At 40.5% G+C, this 22623-nt stretch overlaps 1 protein-coding gene across 6 annotated transcripts in view; it reads right to left on the bottom strand.

Annotated features, from left to right (window-relative positions):
- The window catches only part of ARMC8 (armadillo repeat containing 8), a 76252-nt gene that overhangs the window by 2649 nt on the left and 50980 nt on the right, over positions 1-22623 (bottom strand). For 3 of the 6 annotated variants that reach the window (XM_070433482.1, XM_070433483.1, XM_070433485.1), the window contains 8 exons: positions 17896-17978; positions 17508-17589; positions 13751-13837; positions 10922-11014; positions 9169-9318; positions 7908-8003; positions 6790-6885; positions 4124-4196 (listed from right to left, as the gene is read on the bottom strand). In XM_070433482.1, coding sequence (XP_070289583.1) covers positions 4124-4196; positions 6790-6885; positions 7908-8003; positions 9169-9318; positions 10922-11014; positions 13751-13837; positions 17508-17589; positions 17896-17978 — 760 coding nt within the window. Of the gene's footprint in view, positions 1-2742; positions 2837-4123; positions 4197-6789; positions 6886-7907; positions 8004-9168; positions 9319-10921; positions 11015-13750; positions 13838-17507; positions 17590-17895; positions 17979-22623 lie in introns of all 6 variants that reach the window. The other 3 variants (XM_070433484.1, XM_070433486.1, XM_070433487.1) reach the window with 3 other exon arrangements.

The raw sequence follows: 22623 nt of genomic DNA, 5'->3' as shown, positions 1-22623 counted from the left end.
GCTGCAGCCCAGTGATGGTCTATAGTTTTCCTTGTCACTGGCATGGAGTTGTCTCGGATCTGGAATTATGTTCTATTGCCATGCAGGTTTTACCCAGTGCTACAGGACACCGGGGAGGAAGCTTAGGGTTTGGGAAACTAAAATTAACCCAGGAAGGTGTTTAGATGCTGATTAAAGGTGCACAGGAGGGGCCAGAAGCTCATGGGATGAGGCTGTCATGGTTCCAATGCCTCAGAAAGGGTTACAAGCTCATGTAAATCTTCTCCTAATGACACTGACAATGTGGGATGTGCGGTTGTTGTGACTGGGAAAGAAGGTAACTAGTTGGAGAGGAAAGATGCAATGTGGGCAGCGATTTGACCTTCCTGATCCTTGTAAAGGTGTCTTCCTTTAAGCTAGGACTGAGGAGGCCTCCTTTATTGCTCCTGTTATGAGCTTGTGGGAATTAGGAAGTCAGGTTTTAGCAGTGGTCTTCCCTTCTATGTTAATGGAGGAAAGGCTAACATTTTCAGTTACTATTGGCTGATGAAAGTATACCAAGTAGACCGGGCATGCAATAAGCTGGCCTCAAGTGCAGTTTCTATATAGCAAAGTAATAGATATAATCTACACTTTAAAAAGTGGTACACTAAGGGATATTCTTGCAATTATCTAAGACTATAAAAATGATAGTTCAAATAGACCAACCCATCAGAACAGAAAGCTCTATTCAAACTGTCTCTAAGTTATGAGTTCAGTTCTACAAGGAAATTCTCCTAGAGAAACAAGTTTATGGCTGATACTACATCCTGCCCCAGAATCACCGTATTTATATGCACAGCCCCACTCTTCCAAGTCCCTCGTTTATCTAATAGGCATCGTAAAGTTGGCTCACCCAAACAAGAACTTCTGATCTCCCTCTCCCTACCCACTTCGCTCATATTCTTCACCATCTCGGTCAAGGACAACCCACTATGCAGTTGCTCAGGCTAAAACTCTAGGCCAGTGGTTCTCAACCTGTGCATAACCTGTTGGCGGTCGAATGACCCTTTCACAGGGGTCGCCTAAGACCATCCTGCATATCAGATATTTACATTACCATTCATAACAGTAGCAACATTACAGTTATGAAGTAGCAACAAAACTAATTTTAAGGTTGGGTCACAACATGAGGAATTGTATTTAAAGGGCCAGAAGGTTGAGAACCACTGCTCTAGGCAGTTTCTTTTCCTCTCTTTCCTTAACATCCTATATAGAATCCCTGAGCAAATCCTGTTGGCTCTACCTTTAGATTAAGTCCTGAATCTGACCACTTCTCAATACGTCTACCACTACCACTCTCATCTCTTATGCACAGGACAATAGCCTTTAGTCTCCCCGTTTCAATTTTTGCTTTATTACGGACGATTCTCTACACAGCCACCAGAGTGATCTTCTAAAACTTCAAATCAGATAATGTCTCTTTTGCTCAAAACTCTCCAATGACTTCCTATTAAACTCTGAATGAAATCCAAAGTCCTTACTATTGGCTACAAGGCTCTTCACGTGCTCACCACCTCCTCCCTGAGCTCCGTTCTATCATTCTCCCCCTGGTTTCATTTCCTCCAACCCCAGTGGTCTTCCTGCTATTCCTTGAACATGTCAAGCTCATTACTGCCTCAGGGCCTTGCACTTTCTGCCCCCTCTGCCTGGAGCACTCTTCCTTTGAACATCTGCCTGGCAGGCTCATTTCATCCAGGTCTTTGATCAGATGTCACATTTTCAGAGGCCTTTATTGACTAATCTGTGTGAAAATTTTCTTACTCTCCAGTCCCTCACATGCTTTTTGTTCATAGTAAATCTCATTTCCTGCTATCATATTCCATATTTATTTGCTTACTGTCCGTCTTCTGTACTAGAATGTAAGTGCCATGAAGGCAAGGACTTCATTAATTTTATTCACCGTTATATCACTAATGCCTAAAACAGTGCCTGGCGGAGGTTAGTATTAAAAAACAAACATTGCTGAGTGGATGGGGATTCAGAGCAGAGGAGAATGAATTGGTGAATCAAGATGAACATGAAGATGTGATACTGGACAGGGCAGGTAGGGTGGGCATGGGATTGGAGGGGGAACGTAGAGGATGAGAAAGGCAGGACCAGGCTTAGGTTGTGCTTAAGAATCTGGAGATGAGAGCTGATGCTCGTTGCTGTAGTCATTGTTATGCACGGAAGTGAGCTGAAAAGTGAAGGCTGCAGTATAAGGGAGTGCACACACTAGGAAGAACACTTTTAACTATTTTGAGGTTAGAGGGATCTCTGATTATGATTCTTGCTTCTCCCAGGAAAGGGTGAGCTCTTTGACAACAGGGACTCCTCAGTGGTCACTGCTGCATCCCCAGCAGCCAGACTAGACAGGCAAAAGGCAGTGCTCAGGGAGGTTTTGAGCTAATGTTTTATTAGTGAATGCCTTCTTTTCTGAAAGCCACATGCATTTCTATTCTAATGATTAAAGGAATGTAAGGAATGGCCTCTGGATCCTTTCCAGGTACCCACTAAGACAGCCCAGACTCATGTTAATTCAGAGTAAGATGAGGATCTTTATTAATTTGCTAATTACTAGTTTATCTCTTACTCAAATGTCACACAGTTGGCTCACAGAAAATTAAAAAGGGAATCCAAGAATCTAAAAGATTTTAAGTTTGGCCATGTTAATTGCTAAGCAATTCAAATTCTTCATAAGAGGATCCAATGTACCCCAAAGCAGGTCCTTTCGATACTCACTTGTCACATAGGTTTGAATCTGGTGACTGACTCAGTTTGTGTAGAATATCTACAATGCCCATGTCTCGTAATTTATCCTGGCGTTCTTGTGAACCTAAGAGATTAAAGCTAACAGGTTACTGGGCACATGACCCAGACAGTTGCTCACCTTAGTGTACAATCAACAGCCTTACTTTACCAGCGTTCTTCACTGTCCCCCCTCCTTCCCCTTGGCCTCCTCTCTCCCTGTGTATTGGATCCCCTCTGGCTTGGATTCTCCAACAGATTTCTAACTGGGTTCCCTGCCTCTTGACCCTCCTTCCTGCAGTCCATCCTGAGGTCTGCTCCTCAGTTAACTTCTCCATGGACCGACCGGTCAGCTTCTTCAGCCTGGCACCGGGTCCTCTGTCACCACCAAGCCAGGCTCTTCCTACCCACAGCAGGTCTTGGTCTCCTCTTTCTGTTCTCTTCCACCTTCCACTGACCTCCCAGCACTTCCTGCTGCCTCTCGTTAGCGTGTGGCAGTTCCAACTTCACACGGCTCTGGTCTAGCTTCCAACTAGACTAGGATCTCCTAAGGGCAGCCTTGTTTCCCTGGCACCAGACTGGGACTCTAGGGTCTGTACGTTGAATCCAGTTTCTCCTCCTCCTGCTTTGTTCTGGATACACCTGCTGAGCAGAGGAATCACCTTCCTCCCCACTGAAGAGCTTCCGTGACTCACTCCTGCACTGACCCCGTCTAGACCGAGTAAACCAGAATCTCTAGGGATGGAGCCCGGAAATTTGCATCTTCAAAAGTTCCCAGGTGATTTTTATGCAGCCAACCCAGCACTGAGACCCAGTGCGCTCCTGCATCGGAGGGGTTGGAATCATCTGGGGAGTTTTAAAAACTCTTTTGCCTGGAGCCCACGCCTACGGATTCTGATGTAATTAGTCTGGTGCAAATTCCCCAGAGGTTCTAGTAAACAGCCAAGGTGGAGGACCTGCTGACAGACTGCCTGCTTCACAGTCACACGTACTGTTCATTTCTCACCAAACACCCTCTTCTCCATTAAGCTTACGCGCCCGTAGTCCTGACATGCACTCCTCTGCAACAGTGAAAGGCCTGTCCTCCCACTCACTCCCACCTCTCGTCTTCTTCAAGTGCATCTCACTGCCCTCCTCCTCAGCTCTCTCAGAGCAGGGACTATCACTTACTTCTACAGTGCTGACTTTAAGGTGGGGGCTCAGTGTTAACTGTCCAGCTGACTCAGGCTAGTCCCACAGCTTCTCAGGGCGATGCTGTTGGGTGCTTGGGGTCCAGTGAGCAGTGCCTCAACCCAAGATCTCAGGGGCGCCTGCTGCCTTCCCTGAGTGGGACTTCCTTCCCATCATTTCAGAACAAATCTCACCAATCTCTTACCTTCCTCTTCATTCCATATGAGGTTTGATATACAAAACATAGCGGCAAGCTGCAGCTTGACATGTGAATGACCCTATTTGATGCAGAAAAGGAAAATAAAAATGGAGGTAACCTCATTTTAGACCATCTTTTTGTGACATACTCTAAGCAATCCCAATAGCCTAAACGTTTTAAGCAGGGGCTTCAAACTCAAATGTCTTGAGGGGCCACAAAGTTAGCACTAATGGGTGGACGGACTGGACTAAAGACAATAGGAAATGGTGGAGAATCTGGCAAACTGGGAAAGCCTTGCCCAAACACTCACATTCACATTTTAGACATCCTCTGGCTGACACACAGAGCACCGCCAGGGCCACAGGTGGCGCCTGTAACTTATCCTTTAATCCACACTGACATGAAAATTCTGTGCTTTAGGTTTAAGCTATGCCTTATTTCTATTAGAAAACCTTCAGGTCACTAGCAGCCAATAAACTGGATGGATGTGCATTTGGTATTTATCTCTTCAGCTGCTGATAATCTGATTCAAATTACTCTCATTTCTGTAGGAACATCTCCAAAACCTTGACTCTACTTGGTTTATCTTGAATGTCTCCTATTGTTAAGGAGCCACCTATTGGTCTGAAACACAATTCTATTTATTTTTCTTTATGTACTAAAAGCACAACTATTTGGATCATTTATCATTTATGCTTTTTCCTAAATGAAAAAGGGCCCAATGGTTAAACAGTCTTTACAAGTGGTTTTCCTACAGGTGTAAAAAAAAAAAAAAAAAAAAACCCACACAAAAAAAAGTCCCCAGTACATTTAAATAATTTATTCATATCTGAGAAATGCCAGTGATATATGCTAGGACAGACTTATCTGACCACGCAGGACTCTCTCTCTCTACTAAGCACAGACAAAGAAATGGATGTGGCTTCCTCAATTACATTCTATGATTGGTGATTCTTTTCTCCTTCTACAAGCCAACACTTTTTTTAGGAGGTGTCCAGCTTGGGCTCCATTGAGACAAACAAAACAAAACTTATCATCTTCTTTTAGCCTCAGGCCATATTTGTTGAATAAATGAACTTGTATACAGTACAACAATAAGCATTTACTATGTGTAACTTCATCATTCATCCAAATAAATATGTTTTCAGAAACAAATTGCTGTGATAGAGAAAACTGGAAGGTGGAGGGGTAGGAACCTAATTTAGGTGGAGTGTACAGAAAAGATCTCTTTGAAGGAGGCGACATTTAAGCAGAGACTCAAAGACGATGTCAGTTGTACAAAGAGGAAGGGGCTGGGGGTTTTGAGAGGAAGGGGAAGTTCCTGAAAAGATCTGAGGTACGAAGGAGCTGCATAGCTGGTGTGAACTGAGGAAGACAAGTCAGGTCATGTGGGACTTCACAGGCCATCATAGGAGGATGGATTTTATTTAAGGTGTAACAGGGAACCACTGAAGGATTTTGGCTTCTTTTCTCTTAATAAAACAAAAAGTGAGGTCATCTCTAGGAGTGATGAGGGGCAGAAGGGATGAGGTTGAAAGAACGGAAGGCAAGAACCTATTCTTGTGGAGAATGAGGGTGTTGCCCCAGCCGGTTTGGCTCAGTGGATAAAGTCTTTTTTTTTTTAAGGAACTTTTTTTTTTAAAATATATTTTATTGATTTTTTTTACAGAGAGGAAGGGAGAGGGATAGAGAGTTAGAAACATCAATGAGAGAGAAACATCGATCAGCTGCCTCCTGCACACTCCCTACTGGAGATGTGCCCACAACCAAGGTACATGCCCTTGACCAGAATCGAACCCGGGACCCTTGAGTCCGCAGGCCGACGCTCTATCCACTGAGCCAAACCGGTCAGGGCTCAGTGGATAAAGTCTTGGCCCATGGACTGAAGGGTCCCGGGTTTGATTCTGGTCAAGGGTATGTAGCTCGGTTGCAGGCTTGGGGAAACCAATCACTGTTTCTCTCTCTCTCTGTTTGTCCCCTCCAACTCTCTCTAAAAATCAATGGGGAAAAATAATTTAAAAAAAGAGAGAGAGAATAGGGGTGCCAGCTTGCTGGAGAACCACAGGAGGGCACTAGGCAGTGCTGAGTGCCTATCTGGGTTCTGGAATGAATTTAACAAGAAACCAGCCAGCCTAGTTCTGTGCCATTTTCTATAGCAGTCAGCTCTGACATGGCAAAGAGAACACAGGGTCACCCATGTTTAGGGTGCTGCAAGAGGACGTCAACAGTGAAATGAGCAAGAATGCTTGATAGCCACATTTTGGCAACAGGCAGTTTCTGGTGGTAAGATCCAGGGCATCGTCATAAGAGTTGGTGGCTGAAATGTTTGGAAGCAGGTGGCAGATTGTGTTTGAAAGTAAACGGATCAAAGAACAGGTGCCAGAGGGCTAGAGCGGTCCTCCACATAGGAATGAAGCCTTGAGGGAGGACAGGGGTTGGGGACGCTGACAGCCAAACGCCCTGGTCTTCACTGAATAAGAGGGAGGCAATCAGATGACTGGGGGGACTGGGGTTGTGACTGGGGTGGTGGGTGTAACACTGCCAATGGCACAGCCTCCAAGACTTGTTGTTTTTTCTTCCTCATGGAAGAAGAGAGCTCCCTGCATCTGTTAGAAGTCCCTGCCTTCTAATGTGCGGCTTGTGTAGAGCAGTGAAAGGAAACAAAGGCCTACCATGTAATACTTGATTTTCTGCAGGATGTCATCATTGGTCATTATGAGTTCTTTTGCCGTTGTGCCATCTGCGATGTTGGCTAGGATGCACAGTGTCTGGAAAGAACAAAGGGCCAGTGATCAGGAGAACTCTGAAGTCCCTGACTCAGCTCTCTCAAGAATGTGAGACATTTCCCAGGAAATTGGGATTTTCACACATGCCACTTTGAATGTCTTAATTTCTCACTCCCTGGCCTCACTGCCAACAAGCCCAAGGAACCCAAACATTTCAGTGGTTTCTTTCCTGGCATAAGTCATCGCTGGGCAAAGGCAGGCATGTCTTATAGTTCATGCTATCACATAAATGAAAGGGAAAACATAACTTAATATTATTTTCTTGAAAACTCCATTTCCGAGAGAAGCTCTTGTTACTTCCCTACAAGGTTTCCTCAAAGGGGTTGTCTCTTTGGTGGAAGCTTCAGAAGTGTTGCTACTTGTTCACAAACACATGACCTTCTGGGTGAAGGCCTGAGCCCTGTCCACTAGCCACGTGCAATTAGAACCCACACTTTTTTGAAACCTACTAGAGCAGTGGTTCTCAACCCTCCTAATGCCGCGACCCTTTAATACAGTTCCTCATGTTGTGGTGACCCCCAATTTCATTGTTACAAATTGAACATAATTAAAGCATAGTAATTAATCACAAAAAAACAATATGTAATTATATATGTGTTTTCCGATGGTCTTAGGCGACCCCTGTGAAAGGGTCGTTCGATCCCCAAAGGGGGTCGCGACCCACAGGTTGAGAACCGCTGTACTAGAGGAACACAAAGGGAAACAAAATGTGGATTGAAGTTGAAGAAAATTATCTCCACTTCTCTTCACTTTGAGTGATTCCTGACTGACTGTGCTCCTGGACTCAGTGTCACTCCCTCCAAGAAGCCTTCCCTGCCTTAGTTGGCATAGAGCGTCAGCCCTCAGAATGACGGGTCCCGGGTTTGATTCCAGTCAAGGGTAAGTACCTTGGTGCACAGGACAACGCCCAACCCACTGAACCACACCAGCCAGGGCCAGGGGGAAGGATTCAAATCTTTCTTGGAATAATCAGAAGATATTCCTCAAAGGAAGGGAACACATACCTGCTCTTTGACTTCAATGTTATGCTCCCCTTCCAGAATAAGAGTGACGGCCTGCATAATCTGCTTTCCATGAGTGCTCATGATTTTATCTATATGCTGCAAAACAACGGGAAATCCACAATTATCACTTGGGGAACAAAGAAAAAATCCCACAGGAGAGAACAGAGGCTTCTAAATATACAACTATACTTCAAAGAGAACATCACAGCAATAGAACTAGGTGCCAAAGAATTGTGTTTGAAACTGCATTTTGCCTTCAACATTTTTTTTATGACTTTAGGATGAAGAGAGCGTAGACTTGGCTTGATAGAATATGGAATTATAATCACATGGGATCATCAAATGCAAATATATTAAAGAAAAAGTAGGCACATAAAAATGGGTGAGGGAGATGTGGAAGCCAGAGATGTGGAAAACATGGTATAGATATACTTGCTATCTTTGAGCATAAATGTATAAAGAAGACTAAAAAAACAAGTGAAATATAAATAACACATAATAAATAATATGTAAGGTATATGTTTATATAAATAAGAATATTATGCTTACAGATACAGAGACAGTTTGGGGGTAGGATGGGAGAAATGGGTAAACTGGTTTTTTTCTTTAAATAAATTGAATAAAAACAACAACAAGTGAGGCACAGAGAAGAAACCACTCATGTTTTTTCATCTACATGAAAGGCCCCTGACAATGTTGCTCAGGGACCATTAAAGAACAATGAGAGGGACCTCAGAGCAAGGCTCAGCCTCTCCTGCTCTGATATATATCCACTGTTCTCCACACTGACATCTTCAGCAATCAGTCCAGTAACTGTGGGCTGGGTGAGTGTGAGGTGTATGTCTAAGGAATGGCCCTGAGGGGATTCTCTAAAGTGAAAGAATCAGAAGCCCCAGAGATAATTACTTAGGCTGGTAAGAACACCCACATGGCCAGCAAACCAGGTAAGAATAAAGTAACCAATTAAGACAAGTTCATATGCAACAAGGCGGAAGGAGAGGGAGACAGGACAGGCAGTGAAGGAATGCAGGGTCAGGTGGCCATATATGGTGAAGCAGCTTCCAGAACACCTATGAAGGGGACAGGTCTAGACATCAACTCCTTGCTTCTCTGGGAAGAAGCAGTTTTTCGATCACACTTGTGGGTAGATGTTGCTGGGAGAAGAGGGGAGGGCAATGTGTTTCGATGCATATGCAGAGGTAGCTCATCTGGAAGCCTGGGTGGTTGTACTTACAGGCCGAGTCTGGGTGGTTGTACTTACAGGCCGAGTGGAGAGGAGGTTTCTAAGAAGTCCCAATGTTTTCATCAGCACATTCAAATCTGAATCTGATAATAACCGGAATAGCTGTTCGGTACTCAAGCTTCGTAAAATATCTGCTTTTATTTTTTGTTCAGCCTGAAATGCCATGTTCTGAAAGGATTAAAGAAATGTCAAGAGTTATGTCTACATTTGCTTTATTAAATTATATTTTTAATAGTAACTCTGGCCCTAGCTGGTTTGGCTCAGCGGATAGAGCGTCGGACTGCAGACTGAAGGGTCCCGGGTTCGATTCTGGTCAGGGGCACATGCCCAGGTTGTGGGCTTGATCCCCAGTTGGGGGCATGCAGGAGGCAGCTGACTGGTGATTCTCTCCCATCATTGATGTTTCTATCTCTCTCTCCCTCTCCCTTCCTCTCTGAAATCAATAAAAATATATTTAAAAAAATAATACCTCTGATTATTTTCAAAGTACTAATAGAATCTGCAAAAAATCCTTAATTATGTCACATTATTTTTCTGATTCCTATTAATTACCTATAATTCTGTCAAGAGAAAGATAACTGTCACTTCTATATATATTCCTTTATTAGGAATATGATTACTTTCTGCACAGGCAATTGAGTATCTTTAAGATTTCTCAAATAAATACAAAATCCATTATTACTTTTGAGAATATCCTTATGGTTATCAAGTTGCCTTCTGTGTACTCTAATAACAAAATTACTTATTAACAACTATATTGTGCCATGCATTTTGAAAATGACTTAAAAGTATTTGCTGATTATGCATAACCAATGGACACAGATAATAGTGTGGTGAAGGCCCGGGGTGGGGCAGGAGCTGGAAACAGGGGGATAAAGAGGGAGGGACATCTGTGACACTGTCAACAATAAAATAAATAAAAAATACCAAAAAATTAAATAAATAAAAATGTAAAAAACCCTAAAGACACAAAAGTGCTTTGTAAAGTAGGTAGCTCTGCCCCAATGGGTTTTGCTCAATGGTTAGAGTGTTGGTCCTCGGACTGAAGGGTCCCAGGTTTGATCCCCGGCTCAAGGGCATGTACCTCGGTTGCAGGCTTAATCCCCGGCTCCCAGTCGTGGGGGCATGCAGGAGGCAACCAATTGATATGTCTCTCTCACATAGATGTTTCTCTCTCTCTGTCTCTCCCCCTCCTTTCCATGCTCTCTAAAAATCAATGGAAAAAATATCCTAGGGTGAGGATTAACAAAAAAGTAAAAAAAATAAAGTAGGTAGCTCTATACAGATATCAACATGTTCATGATGAGGAAAATTTATTTTCCAAAATTAATTTGAGTCAAGTTTCAACATCTGTCCACTTTCCTTATTAGTAGAACAGAGGCACACAGTGGCCAAGCAACTTGCTTATGTTTAAATCTGAAAGCTGAATATGGAGTCTGCTAGGTCCTAGGTCATTAGAAAACTGAGATTAACCAAAGAATTTATATGCGTATATGAGCAGCCCATGGACACAGACAACAGTGTGGTGAAGGACTGGGGAAGGGTGGATAGTGGAGGGAGGGGGCAAAGAGGAGAAATAAGGGACATTTGTAATGCTGTCAACAATTAAAAATAACGAAAAGTAAATAAATAAAAGGAAACTAGGCTAAAATAGTTAAGGTTTTTTAAACAGAAAACTCCACGTTTCAAATAGTACCTTCTTTAGTTTTAACTTTGAAAACAGCTCTATTCTCTTTGCAAATGATGACATACATAAAAGAGTGAAACGTACCATAAGAGCCCAAATTCCATTCACTCGTAAAGCGGGGTTTTCACTTTGTGTTAATCCACAAAGTAGCTCTACAGCTCCTGATTCTAAAATTGGCTGCCATCGGAAAGGGGGAAAAAAACACACGGCTTTAAGTCAGGTTTGTGAACGAAATGTGTCCATACCCTGGCACTCTGCTTATGATTTTGTTTGCACTCTTACCCAAGTCCAAGCAACTTTCACAGAGCAGGGAGTGAGGTGGCCATAAAAATCACCTTGAGAAGGGCAAGGACAATTATTCTCTCTCAAATCTAAAAACACAAACAATCCCTGTCATTTCCTGTTTTTCTGGTAGTCCTGAGAGACTCAGGAGATATCCTAGCAATCTGTACATTTCACACATACTCATGACCCCACCACCTAGTTCCACAGGCTCTTTCTCACCATCCTGAGAGTTCATCATTCCAGCTTTGTGCAGGCACAGATCTCACTATCTCATGTGTTTTTCCAAGCTGTGACTATGAAGCAATAGGCTGATTCAGAATGGAACCTAAGATAAACTAACTATCCGCCTTCCAAACTGTCAATCTTATTCCAAACAGAATTCATCTTTTAGAACTACTTTCAGGACTATTTCTCAATGATACAAGCAAAATAAGTCTTGTACTTACAGTCATACCATGTTTATACCTAAAATAGCACACTTTTAGCCTGACCACTTAATTTATGATACTTAGCTGAAAATGGGTTTTGTTAATTTTATAAAAATTCAAATCCTAAAGGACTGATTTACTATCACCAATGAATGCTTAAAAGGCCATCTTTCAAGTGGATTCTAGAAACGGCTTAAGCAATTGAGATTTATATGCCAAGAAACAGAGCAGTGCCTTTCATGATGACATTTTTGAAGGACACACATTCCTCTACTTGTACAAATTGTGGTATGTTTTTTAAAACTTTTTATTTTCAACTAAGTTCAAACTTATAAAGTAGCAAGATTAATACATGGAGCTTACATATATTCTTTTCCAAGATTAACCAACTTTTAACATTTTGCCATATTACTTTTGCTTAATCATGATCTCTTTCATTCTATATACCCATATTCATATTTTAAAATCTTTTCTGAACCACATGAAAGGAGAATGCATACATTATGTCCCTTTACTCTTACTACTTCAATGTTTATTCTAAGAATAAGAATGTTCTCTTAGAGAACCACAGAGCAGTTACCGAATTCAGAGAAGTTAACATCAAAACAATATTTTTATTGAATCTATAGTCCATATTCCAATTCTGTCACCTGGTCCAATCATGCTCTTATTATACTTCCTTACCTTCCAGTTCAAGATCCAGTTTATTATTTATTGAAATATAACTGACATACATTATTATTAGTCTTAATAATGTTATTCAATATAAGTATGTATTGCAATATGATCATCACAATAAGTCTAGTTAAAATTCACCATCACAGTTACAATTTTGTCCCTTGTGATGAGAACTTTTAAGATCTACTCTCTCAGCAACTTTCAAATATACAATACAGTACTGCTAACTATAGTCCAGTTTCTTTTTAATATGAAAAACCAGTTGTATTAGTGATCCCACACCTGAGCTCATCTACCTTACTGCATAACTAGACCCTAAATATTTTGAAGGTGGATCTGAGGCAGCACAACAGCTATGCAGGATGATTAACGGTGTCACACTGACTGCAACCAGATCCTCACAGACCAAGATCCCCGCCACCAGGGCAGAGAACTGATGGAAGCCCTGGCACCTTATCTCGCCTTTGTCATCCTTCAGAATAACTGCCAGTCTCTCCCTTTTGTTCCAAGATTATTGCTGGTGAATAACTATCTCTGAACCCCCACCTTGTTACTAAAGCCTTCCTAATTACCAGTCAGAAGCCTGTAGCTATTATAGTGCAGACAAGTTAGTTCAACCAAAATGTGTCTACTAAATGCGTAATAAAAGACAGTGTCTAAACCTCAGTTCATGACTGGGCAGACCAGAGATATTTTAACATGATAACATTAACTGGATAAGGTTTTCTCCTTTCTTTATTAAAGTTGATTTTAATTTTCCCTATAGAAATAATACATGCTCAAATAATTCATAAAATGTATAAAACAAGGGGAAAATATCCACACATGTAATCCTTCCCCAAACAACTACCAGTATCACTAAACATTAAAAAGATTATTTTCTGGCCCTGGCCGATTTTTCTCAGTGGTTAGAACATTGGCTCTAAGATTGAAGGGTTGCAGGTTCGAGTCCGGTCATGGGCACACACCTCAGTTGCAGGTTCAGTCCCTGGCCCTGGTTGGGGCGATAGCAGGAGGCAACCAATCCATGTGTCTCTCTCACATCAATGTTTTTCTTTCTCTCTTTCCCTCTCCCCCACTCCCTACCACTCTCTCTAAAAATCAAGGGAAAAATACCCTCACTCCTAAGGTGAGGATTTAAAAAAAAGATTATTTTCTGATGCCAGCAGAAATTACTTATAATCCTGGTTTTACAAAACTGTCTTAATTTATTCTTTAGTAATGATAGTTTGAAAATAGTCTATTATTTGTGTATTATTTCTTACATTTACAGGCAGTTTAGAGTGAATGCAAACTATAATTTCTTTTAAATAATCTGAATATGCCAGGCAGAATAAAAGGGATAACAGAAAATTATAATAACCATATTTAAAAATGATTTATTTTGCTACCCTCCTTCTTGCAGCATCAAAAGTAGTTTTTAAAACTAGTCTTCAAATTTCGATGTCAACTACTGTGAAAGTTTTTGACTAAGCCCCTGGTAGGACCAGGCAAAGTCTAGGAAGAGAAAATCAATACTAACCTCTTTGCTTGGAGAAAATTCAAGAAGAAGGTTACATAGCATGGAAGATGCTACTACTAAGATTTCATCTGGTGCATTTTGCAAAACCTAGGGAATTAAAAAAAGGGGTACTATTAATGGTTTGGAAACATGGAGGTGAGATCATAAGAATGAGGAAAAACCAAATTTATCCTGATTTCTCGTATTTGAGAGCTGGTTAGGAAAGATGGACCTGATACCGTGTGAGCCTTTACCCAGTGCAATCATTTTGACTGCGACCTCACACCTATCTTGCTGGAGAAGCTACAGCCCCACTGCCAGGGTGGGAGTTGCTGCCCAAAGAAGACAGGCAAGGCAGGGAGGGGTGCCCCATGTAAAGGTTTAAAGATCGTGGGACTGCTTTGGGGAAAGTTAGCACATTCTACTTCATTAACTCGGGCCATTTATGAAACACACAATTGCCCAAGGGCCCAAAACTTTCCGATGTGTCCCTAGTAGGACTTGTTTGACCAGGAGCACAGGTGGATTAAGCTGCTGCACAGGCCAGGTAATGAGGGGACTGGAATCACATAGCCCTGGTTCCAACTCTGACTCCTTCACTTATGAGATGTGTGTACCTTAACCTCTCTGAGCTTTTGAGTTGAGGAATTAAAGAAAACAACACTTTGTTTATAGGACTATTTAGGATAAAATGTGATATAGTGAATAATAAAGGAAGCATAATTGTAAAAAGTTAAGAACATAGACTTCCTGAATGAAAATTTCAGCCAACCACTGCATAGGTATATGAATTCCTTGGCTGTCAAATGGGGATAATAATAGTACCTGCTTCATAGGGTTTTCGTGAGAATCAATAAACGAAAAGATTTTAGACTAGTAACTGGCACATAGTTAAGGCTATATAAGTAAGGTTTTTAAAAAGGTAATTTATTGCTATAGTTTTTGTTGTTATCAGGCACAAAATCAGGCATATGGCAGGTCTAGAGTAAACTAAATGCCATAGACTCTCACTCAACTCAGAAGACAACAACATGATGAAAAATGTTAGCCACCACTATTATCAGAACCTGTTCTTTCCAGTTTCTAAGAGGGAAGGCTTCATAAACACTACCACTTCTATGCAATAACCACTCCACCTTAAACCCTTTCCATTTGGGAGCAAATCCGGATAAGGCTTGTCATCCCAAAAGGCGTCTTAGGAGCTCTCGCTATGCAAACTGGACACGGAGAATCGCAAAGAAAACAAAAACAAAAAACTAAAAAAACCACAATAAAAAAATAAGAGTTAAATATATTATCTGCTTTCTTCAGCTTAATCAAGCCTGAAGTTCCCAAGTTAAGAATAATCAAGAATTACAAAACAGAAGCAGTTCTCCTAAAATACTGTATTTTAACTTACCTGTGACTTGTTAGCTAGTTGATAAAATAAATCTCCGGTTATGCATGCTGATCTCTGTCTGCCACACCCCTTCTAAGACACTGTTTACCTTCCCTTGCCTTTCCATGCCCTTTCTCCATCTCTCAGGCGCACCGCGTACCCATGCTTGTAAGGCCATCTCCTTCCAGAAGCCTCCGTGGAGCCCTTCGCGCTTCCAGTCAGAAGTCATTCTATCCTCCCCTGTGCCACTGTTTATGGCCTCTTGTAGGACCTTTATTACTGTCCACACTGTTCAAATTCTATGTGTAGACACGTCAACCCCCTTTTCTATTAACAAATTTCAGCGTCTGAAGGAATAATCTACAGATCTATGATCTAATTTACCCTGGCCTGTATCAACCGAATGACACTGCACAAAATGGGTGCTCAATGAAGGTTGGCAAAATAAGAGCAATAATCATTTTCCAAAATTACACTACTTAGAATCACTGGTTTAAATAAGTTAGTGCTTACTAAGGCTTTAAAAAGTTGTTTTGCTTGATATGATTCACTTTTTAAAATATTTATTGTTTTATAGAGGTTAATGTGCTTTTATCAAGTTTTATTTTCAAATTAGATAACAATGAATGATAAACTAAAACAGAAGAGAGTCTGTGAAATTCTTAAAAACATTTCCTTAATGCAGTGTAAGACAGCGTAAAATTTGTAAGTTGACCTCTCACACTGACCAAAGAGAATTTCACCAAAATAGTAACAAAAAATAATGACAAATAAAAACTTTAATTAAAATCAAATGGTTATTCTCTTGTGGTTTGCTAACCAACAGTTAACTACATGGAAAAGTAAAAGAGGAAAAATCAATAGACACGCAAACAGACTTTGAAGTAAGAGGAACTGAAATATCTAAAATAAATGATTCATCTACTTTTGAGCTTTTAATAGTATCTATACTTTAAAACTGCAACAAAGTAGTAGTTTGATAGTAATTATACCCACATGTACCCAAGTGCACAAAACCCTCCCAGATTGCTCCAACCAAGCCACACTGGCCAAAGCGCCATTTTTTTAAAAAATTAAATATGTTTTTATTGATTTCAGAGAGGAAAGGAGAGGGAGAGAAACATCAATGATGAGAGAGTCATTGATAGGCTGCCTCCTGCATGCCCCCTCTGGGGATTGAGCCCGCAACCTGGGCATGTACGCTGACCGGGTATTGAACCGTGACCTCCTGGTTCATAGGCCGACATTGAACCACTGAGGCACACAGGCTGGGCCAGGGCTCCATTTTCGAATTATGAGAGGGGTACTTAGCTGAGCAATCAGAGAAATTGGCTCCAGAAGAAATATTTAAAAGTTATTTTGGGAAACAGGGCACAGTTAAAGAAAATCGTGAATAGACAGAATCAGTAAATAAAGATTAAGCTGCTATGAAAAAGGTGCACTTTAAGGACAAGGAAGAGCGTCAATAGGAAAGTCACTCATCTGAAGACAGCACTGGTCTAACTCTTCACCTGGGCTCCTACCCCGCCCCTCTCCTAGTCACAGGCATCCTTACACTTCCTGCACACACCATAATATAAAGTTTCGGTTCATGCTGCTCCTCTCTGGCTAATCCTCCTGCCTTCCTTCCTTTTGCCTTCAAAGTCCATTCCATACTCCTCCTGCCTGGACTTCCCCTGACTATTTCTACCACAGTGATGCCTCTACTGTAACCCTGATGCTTTAAGCTGAAGCAAGAGCTCTACAGTAAAAAAAAATTTGGTAGCCTTCCTATACCCAGAGGCTTCCTTAGCAGGTAGTAAAAAACAAAAACAAAAAATTCTGTTTATGAAATGCAAGGCGTATGTTCACTTAAAGAGAAAAATGAAGATGGATCAGAGGCCAAACTGACTATGCTTTTATTCTAAGTCTCAATTCAGATTAACTGACCTGAAAAACATTATTCCCCCTCAAGAAAAGACCTAACACAAAAAGAAGTTAGAAAAGTAGGAGGCAACAATTGTATTTAAAAAATATCAAGGGAATGACAAAAGACTAAGAACAGATTATATCTGTAAATGGCGGATTCCTTTCCTTTTAGAACTAAAAATTACAAAGATGACTTTGGGTGTAAGTCCAAAGTGTAATACTAAACACACAGGGAGAGCAGATGAGTAACTCAAGCTTTAGTTAATAAAAGAAAACCAAGCATGCACTTCCCTGTCACACGAGATGCTGACCTCAGAAACACGCTCTGCAGGTGTAAAGATGCTTAGAACATGAGATTGGAGGAGGTAACTGCTTAAAATGCTCTACACAAAAATCACACATTCTCCTAGACCACGGAATGCCGTCAGCTACCTCAGCTCTGTAAGGGCTCCGTGGGAATGGCTGTTACTTGCTGATCCTTCCTTTCCTTACCTTCATTAAAGGTTTCCACACGGCGTGATCCTGGAAGCTGGTTCGAAGCTGCTGCACAGATCTAGATAAACTGTGCAAACATCTACAAAGAATAATCAGAATTAGCTTCCCAAGAAGCTGAAACTTACACTTTTCAAACACACTGCTTGGCATTTCACAATCACTAGTATACACTTCAGGTATAGCCACAGACATTATTAATTCAACTACTTCAGAACACTTGATGGGCTTTCCAGGCTCGCTTCTCGGTTTAAATGTTAACACTGAATTCACCTGAGCAGACTTTCAAGTAACACCTGGACTCTGTGCTTACTTGGTGAAGGTCCGGGAAGGAAACAGGTTAAACACATGGCAAGGGGTTTTTATTCAGACCATTTAAAGCTCATACCTGACAGCAGCTAACCGCACCTTGACACTAGACTCAGACAAGCCAGTCACAATTCGGTCCATCATATTTTCAGTCTCAATGATCTGGAGAAAAAGGTTAATGCTGCATAAATAACAACACAAAGATGACACACTTCACTGCTTGTAAATGCAAGTAGGCTAACGTCATTAAAAGTTTAATGTTGGCTTTAGTGAGAGTTTTTACCTCAGGAACCATCAGTTTGTGGTGGGGGCAGGCATCTCATCAGAAAGGTTGGGCTACCCCCTAAGGACCTGCCAGGCTGAATGACAGGCGTAAGGGGCTGATTATGCTTGATTATTTTTAATTAACACTTAAAACAATACCCACACGGCATGATTAGCGCAGAGGTGTTGCATAAATAGTCTTAAAAAAGAGTGAAAGAGAAAACGGACTACCATTGGAAAGGTTCCCGCGACAGAGATTCTAAGGAAATCATGGTCCACACAGCCCTTAGGAAATGTAACCTGTGGGTTTCTGACAGAGCCACCTCTGGCTACTTTCTTTCCAAGCAAATTGAAAAGTTAAATATTTAGAAAAGTAGCCCTTGCCATTTTCCACTGTAGCACCAAGCCCTGCTCCATGTAATCACTACAAACATGGAGCTTTTTTTTTTAAAATTTAAAAACAAAGCCTACAATTGTTCTTCATTAAGCAATAATGTATAGACACAAAATAAATAGTGTGGGGAAGAAATTAAGTTTAACTTGTGTGGTCCTATGGGAAAACAGCATATTTTAAAAAATGCTAACATAATCGCAACACAAATATCAACAAAACTAATTAATATTTGTAGAGTACTTCTTGTGCCAGGGGTAGTGTGAATAAATGTTACATTATCTGGTTTATCCATTTTGTGGCCATTACAGTTATCGCCATCAGCATATTAAGAAACGGAGACTTAGATAAGACCGAGCCTGAGTCCTTATGCTTAGCCATGCTTGTAAGAGGGCCCTGCTAGAGAAGTAGGCCTGTGCTCACCAGGCAGTTCCCAGGATGGGCAACACATGAACAGCAGTCATTGCTCCTATGGGAAGATCACCTGGGGAGTTTTTATAAAAAAAAAATCCAGGCCAATTAAATCAGAGTCTCTGGGATGGGGCCTAGGCACCTATTTTTTGTTTTGTTTTGTTTTGTAAGCTCCACAGGTAGAGTCCAGTGTGCCGCCATGGTTGAGGATCAATGACCTCAGAGTAGGAGGGGGTGGGAAATCTCAGGATGTTCAAACCAAATGAGAAGAGAAAAAAAAGTTAAAATTAAGAGTGATGGGGAGAAGAATATCAACAATTAAGTACAGGGAACCACACTGCAGCTTTGGGCAGTAATGGTAGTTTTTATATAGTGATTTGCAGGTTCCTAAGTGGCTGAGAAAACTTACACTTCTCACCCAAGAGCAAACTTAATCTCACCCTTATCTTTATGCACATCCACCTCTGACCCCATTGTCACTTCTAGCCCCTAATGCCTTCCTTTCTCACTGCTTACTCTTTTCAACCCTCACATACCTTTCTCCCTGACCTGGATTTCTTGCTCAGATGCTCCACTTAGTAGACAAATGCCTTCTTTTCACTGTCCTCCCACCACTCACTCCTGTTTCACATCCCAAACTGCTGATTTACAGTAGAAAATTCAGCAATCCTGGCTGCCAGATCTCTCAGTGTGTGCTACCCCATCTCGGCGGGACCCTCACTGCTCCGCCAGCCTTGCACTCACCTTTGGGATATTCCCATCTTCCCTATACGTTTCAGTCCTTCTTCAAATTCTTCCTACCTCCCTCACGCCCTCAGGCCCTCTGTGCCCACCTCATTCTTGCAGGGACATGGCTTTTTTTTTCTGGGACACAGGTTGTCTCAACTTCCTTCTTCTCATTAAAGTATCTCCATACTTTTTCACTCTTATTACACTGAAGTTGGGTACTTCAAGCTCAAAGACCTTGCACCTTGATCCAGAAATTACCTCCCCCCACCTCTTTCTTGCAACTTTACCCTGCCCCACCCCACTGGGTCCTTTCTCTTGTCCTGTGCCCTCCCACTTGCACCCCTATTTAAAAGACGTAAGTGCTCCAACTGTAATCTCTTTAAGTTACAGTCCTCTCTCCCCTACCCTTCCTTAAATGGACATGTGTTCCAAGGATCTCTCATCTCTCATTCTACATATGACAAGTTTATATCTATTCCATACAGAAGCTGCCTATAAAACAAAATGCTGAAAAAGTACCTCTGTGGCATCATTAACTCTGGAAGCTTCCTTTCTAAAATATTAATCTACAATGTAATCACATCTAGACAGGTCCCTTAGAAAAATATTTTCAATTGATGCAGAAGTAATACAGATTTTGTGAGTCAAAACTCTGCAACAACAGATTTTAATATTTTGGAAGGAGAAAAGTGGTAACACTTTGAAATAAACTTCATAGGAGATGACTCTTCCAGACCGGTTCATACAGGCTATTTTAATTATAGTCATATCTTAATATCTGGGTGTATCAATCATGCAAAAACTGGCTTTTAGTATAGACAAGACTTATACACACACGAGGCCCTAGAATTACTATCTAGCAATTTAGCGTCTCATCTCCTTAGCTATTTTGTACTGTAGGCTCCTACAAGGCACACACCAGTCTTCTGCTTCATTCCTGGACACACAGGAGGAAGTATGTCATAAATGCCAGATGAAGAAAATGATGTAATTAATGCATCTCATTACCCATTTTGTACCAAAAAGTATGTGAGAGAAAAGATACAGTGGGGCCTTGACTTACGAGTGTCCCGACTAATGAGTTTTTTGAGATACCAGCTGTCTCTCCGCTGATTTTTTGCATTGAGTTGACAGAGTAATTTGAGTTAACGAGCTCCTTAACGAGCTTGGTTGCGGAACGAATTAAACTCGTAAGTCAAGGCCCCACTGTATATATTTTTTCTGAATCTAATGCTTCGTAACCAGCTAACAAAATAACCAACCTGTACTTCATACTTTAAAAAAAACGAACAGGAACTGTAATTCAATGGTTTATGCAACGACAGTATCACAATTAGTATTACAATACTCAATGTTATGTCTCCACTTAATGAAACTCTGAAATCAATATTCATTACTTGATTTTATAAATACCTCTGTTTTGTATCTAGCATTATCCCTCCCAGGTTTGCTTCTTTCAGTATGCAGAAGGCCAAGGGTCTCAGTACCGTGGGCAAGTGGCACAACCTGGTCCTGTCATGATGAACTCTTTAAAAATACTTACCATCATAAATGAATGCTGCAGAAATCATTTACAATTCTTTGGTAGATTAGCCTTAGGACGATAACTAACAATTTTACCACAGATTAAATCCATGGATTCTGAATTCTGAATTCTGAATGAATTTGTTGTTATTCAGTAACAGAGCCGAGTCCTGAAGGGCGCTACTTCTGTGGTACCGTTGAAAACCTTCAAAATGTTCAAGGTGCTTGTTTCAACTTGCAGGCTAAGGCTTAGCAATCGCTCCTTGCATCTGCCTGATTTCATGGCAGAGACATACAAAATTTTGACAGTGTGCCTTTTAAATCTCCATTTAGAATTACTGCACTTTGTAAAATACTTAAAAATATAAATTCATGGTATAATTATACTGTTACCCAGAACACTAACTAGTAATAAAATCAACGTATAACAAATCATAAAAATGTTTAAAGTGAAATACTTAGCAAGTTTCTGAGATGGCAAAAAGATATTTTTAAAAATTGACCTACATTCAAAAATATACTTTAAAATCTTATAACTTTAAAATATAGAGAAGAATTTACATCTGTTCAAATTTTGAACATGCATATTTGAGACAGGGCTTCATATGAATAATGACTCTTTGGAGAAATAACATCTATGGCAACCATGGATAGTAATACTTAGATAATCAAAGTTAACATTTGGCCTCCATACTTTTCCTAACATATCTATCACCTCTGAATTCAACCAATTATTGATTTATATTGTATATTCTATTTAACTTAAAAAACAACAACCCAAAATTTAATTTGGTGCTTTGAAAGGCATGCTAGAGCAAACAAAAAGTTTTGAAAACCAGAAATTTAAATCTATTCTAAGAGAGTAAGAAGACATCTTGTAATTAATAAGAGATAAGCTAAAGAAAGAGCCTTTATGCTTCTGAAGTACAAATTTTTTTTTCTATAAAGAATAAATAACAGAACTGGAAATTTATAGATTAAAGTCACTGTCTTCATTGCAAACCTTTTTTATTTATGCCTCAACATTGTTCAGTGTTTCTAGTACAATTTAAAATATATATTTATTTTTAATCTCCCAATGAAGTCATTTAAGATATTCTAATATATGCTTTCATTTGTTGAGCACTTATAGGCACCATATTAAATATTTTAAATACATTGTATCTTCATCCTCACAATGACCCTGTAGATATAATTTCTTTGCTAGAAAAAGAAGGTAGAAGACAAATTCTCATTTTTAATTTTTTTTTCTGCCTATACTTTTAAAAAGAAATTATTCAGTTTAAAAGGAAAAAATATCCCATTCTTGACTACCTTATTCACATAATATAAAACCAGGGATGACCCCCTCCCCCTGTAAGAAACAAAAACTTAAGATTTCATGTTTTCAACTCTTGAAAATATGAAAGGCAGTTATAAAACATTAAAAATGACAAAAACATTAAATTATTAATTTCCAAACTGATTCAAGAATAGCCTCATTGAAAT

The sequence above is a fragment of the Myotis yumanensis genome, unplaced genomic scaffold, assembly GCF_028538775.1.
Source record: "Myotis yumanensis isolate MYYU_CA2020_CCGP unplaced genomic scaffold, mMyoYum1.0.hap1 SCAF_14, whole genome shotgun sequence".
NCBI lineage: Eukaryota > Metazoa > Chordata > Mammalia > Chiroptera > Vespertilionidae > Myotis > Myotis yumanensis.
The sequence above is the reverse complement of the archived record's forward strand: the minus strand, read 5'-3'. Positions and strand labels throughout refer to the sequence as shown.